Source organism: Oryctolagus cuniculus, chromosome 7 (assembly GCF_964237555.1).
Source record: "Oryctolagus cuniculus chromosome 7, mOryCun1.1, whole genome shotgun sequence".
Lineage (NCBI taxonomy): Eukaryota > Metazoa > Chordata > Mammalia > Lagomorpha > Leporidae > Oryctolagus > Oryctolagus cuniculus.
The window spans coordinates 39,675,428-39,677,587 of NC_091438.1; the positions used below are offsets into that span (position 1 = coordinate 39,675,428).

General features: G+C 42.2%; 1 protein-coding gene across 1 annotated transcript; it reads left to right on the top strand.

The window, feature by feature from the left end:
• The first annotated feature begins 965 nt into the window (after positions 1-965).
• On the top strand, positions 966-1,904 carry LOC100349334 (olfactory receptor 10J3-like). Its single transcript, XM_002715279.3, has one exon. The coding sequence runs from the start codon at positions 966-968 to the stop codon at positions 1,902-1,904; it is 939 nt and encodes a 312-aa protein (XP_002715325.1).
• Positions 1,905-2,160: the final 256 nt, after the last annotated feature.

Consider the following 2,160-nt stretch of genomic DNA (forward strand, 5'->3'; position numbering starts at 1 on the left):
TAGTGAATTACAAACTAAAATCACAATGTGATATCATTGCAGAACAGTTAGGATAGGTATTACAAAAATAATTATCCAAAGATAATAAATCTGAAAAAGGTACAGAGAATTTTAAAACCATATGCACATTTTGTGAGAAGGTAAATTGCTAAAGCCACTATGAAAAAAAAGTATACATGTCCCTCAAATTAAAACTTAATAAAATTACTATAGGACCCAGGAATCCTATTTCTGGGCACATAGAAACTGAGGGACAGACATTTGGTGCAGTGATTAGGATGCACTCCATATCAGAGTGACTGGCTTTGAGTCTAGATCCATCTCCAATTCCAGCTAACTGTTAATGCACCCCATGAGAGGCAGCAGTGAAGCCTCAAGCAGGTGGGGCTCTGCCACCCATATGGGAGGCCCAGATTAAGATCTTGGATCCTGGCTCCGAACTGGCCAACCCACAGCTGTTTTGAGAGTTTGTTGAGTGAACCAGATAATGAAAGATTTCTCTTGGTCTTCCTCTCTGTCTCTCCATCTCTCTGTCTCTGTCTCTCTCTCTGTGTGTGAGTGTGTCTGTCTTCCATTAAAGTGAATAAAATACATAAATAAGAAAAATTGACTAAGAAACTGAAAACAAGGAGCTGTTTCTACAAATCTCTTAATTTGTTCTTGCTTTCCCAATCATCTCTATCTCTGTCCTAAATTCCAGGGTGCTAGAGCAACATTTTTAGAGTATGAAAGAAGAGGGAGAGCAAAGGTGGTGATTCTGAACATCTCAACAACGGCTGAATACTGATCACTCTTCAGAGATAGACATTGCTAGAGGGTGGACACACACTTGACTGAAGCCATGGTCCAACATATTCTGTTTCATGGTTGATTCATCACACAATTCTTTCCTTTGCCCAGGCTAAAAAAAAAAAAAAAAAAACAAAAAAAAAAAAAAACAAAAAAAAAAACCTACATTTACATTAATGCCTAAGTCAAACTCTACTGTGACTGAATTCCTCTTTGAGGGTTTTTCCAGCTTTGGCTGGCAGCACAGGCTTATCTTTTTTGCTGTCTTTCTAACTTTATACCTACTGACTCTCTCTGGCAATGTGATTATCGTGACCATTATTCACCTGGATCGTCACCTCCACATTCCCATGTACTTCTTTCTGAGCATGCTCTCTGTCTCGGAGACCTGCTACACTGTGGCCATCATTCCCCGGATGCTTTCTGGACTCCTGAGTCCTCATCAGACCATTGATATCCGAAGCTGTGCGTCTCAGCTCTTCTTCTATCTCACCTTTGGCATCAACAACTGCTTCCTGCTCACAGCCATGGGTTATGATCGCTATGTAGCCATCTGCAACCCCCTGCGTTATTCAGTTATCATGGGTAAGAGGACCTGTGTCCAATTGGCATGTGGTTCACTGGGAATTGGTCTGGGCATGGCCATTACCCAGGTAACATCTGTATTTGGTCTGCCCTTCTGTGATGCCTTTGTTATCTCCCATTTCTTCTGTGATATAAGACCCCTGCTGAAGCTAGCCTGCACAGATACCACTGTGAATGAGATTATCAACTTTATTGTCAGTGTGTGTGTCCTTGTCCTACCTATGGGCCTGGTCTTCATTTCCTATGTCCTCATTATCTCCACTATTCTTAAGATCACTTCAGCTGAGGGTCGGAAGAAGGCCTTTGCCACCTGTGCCTCTCACCTCACGGTGGTCATCATTCACTATGGCTGTGCTTCAATCATCTACCTCAAGCCTAAGTCCCAGAGTTCCCTGAGGCAGGACAGACTCATCTCTGTGACCTACACTGTCATCACTCCCCTGCTGAACCCTCTTGTGTACAGCCTGAGGAACAAGGAGGTCAAAGATGCTCTCCGTAGGGCTTTGGGGAAAAAGTCACACTCCACATAATGAAGAGCTGTTGTGAAGTATATACAGATACATAATGCTTTAATGCTGTTTCAATCACTCCCTTAGATATGCATTCAAGAAAACTAGATTAAATTGTGCTTAATGCTAAAGCCATGTGTTTCCTTTTATGGTTTGCTGAATCCCTCAGAGCAGGCAGAAAAGGATTTGTTATATACTTAGAAATGCAAGAGACAGTGTTATGGGCCTGGGTTGCCCATATCCAGGAGGACTCACTCACACACATATCGAGATTATT

Coding starts and splice junctions, on each gene's coding strand:
- LOC100349334 (XM_002715279.3), top strand. CDS start 966: ATGCCTAAGTCAAACTCTACTGTGACTGAATTCCTCTTTGAGGGTTTT.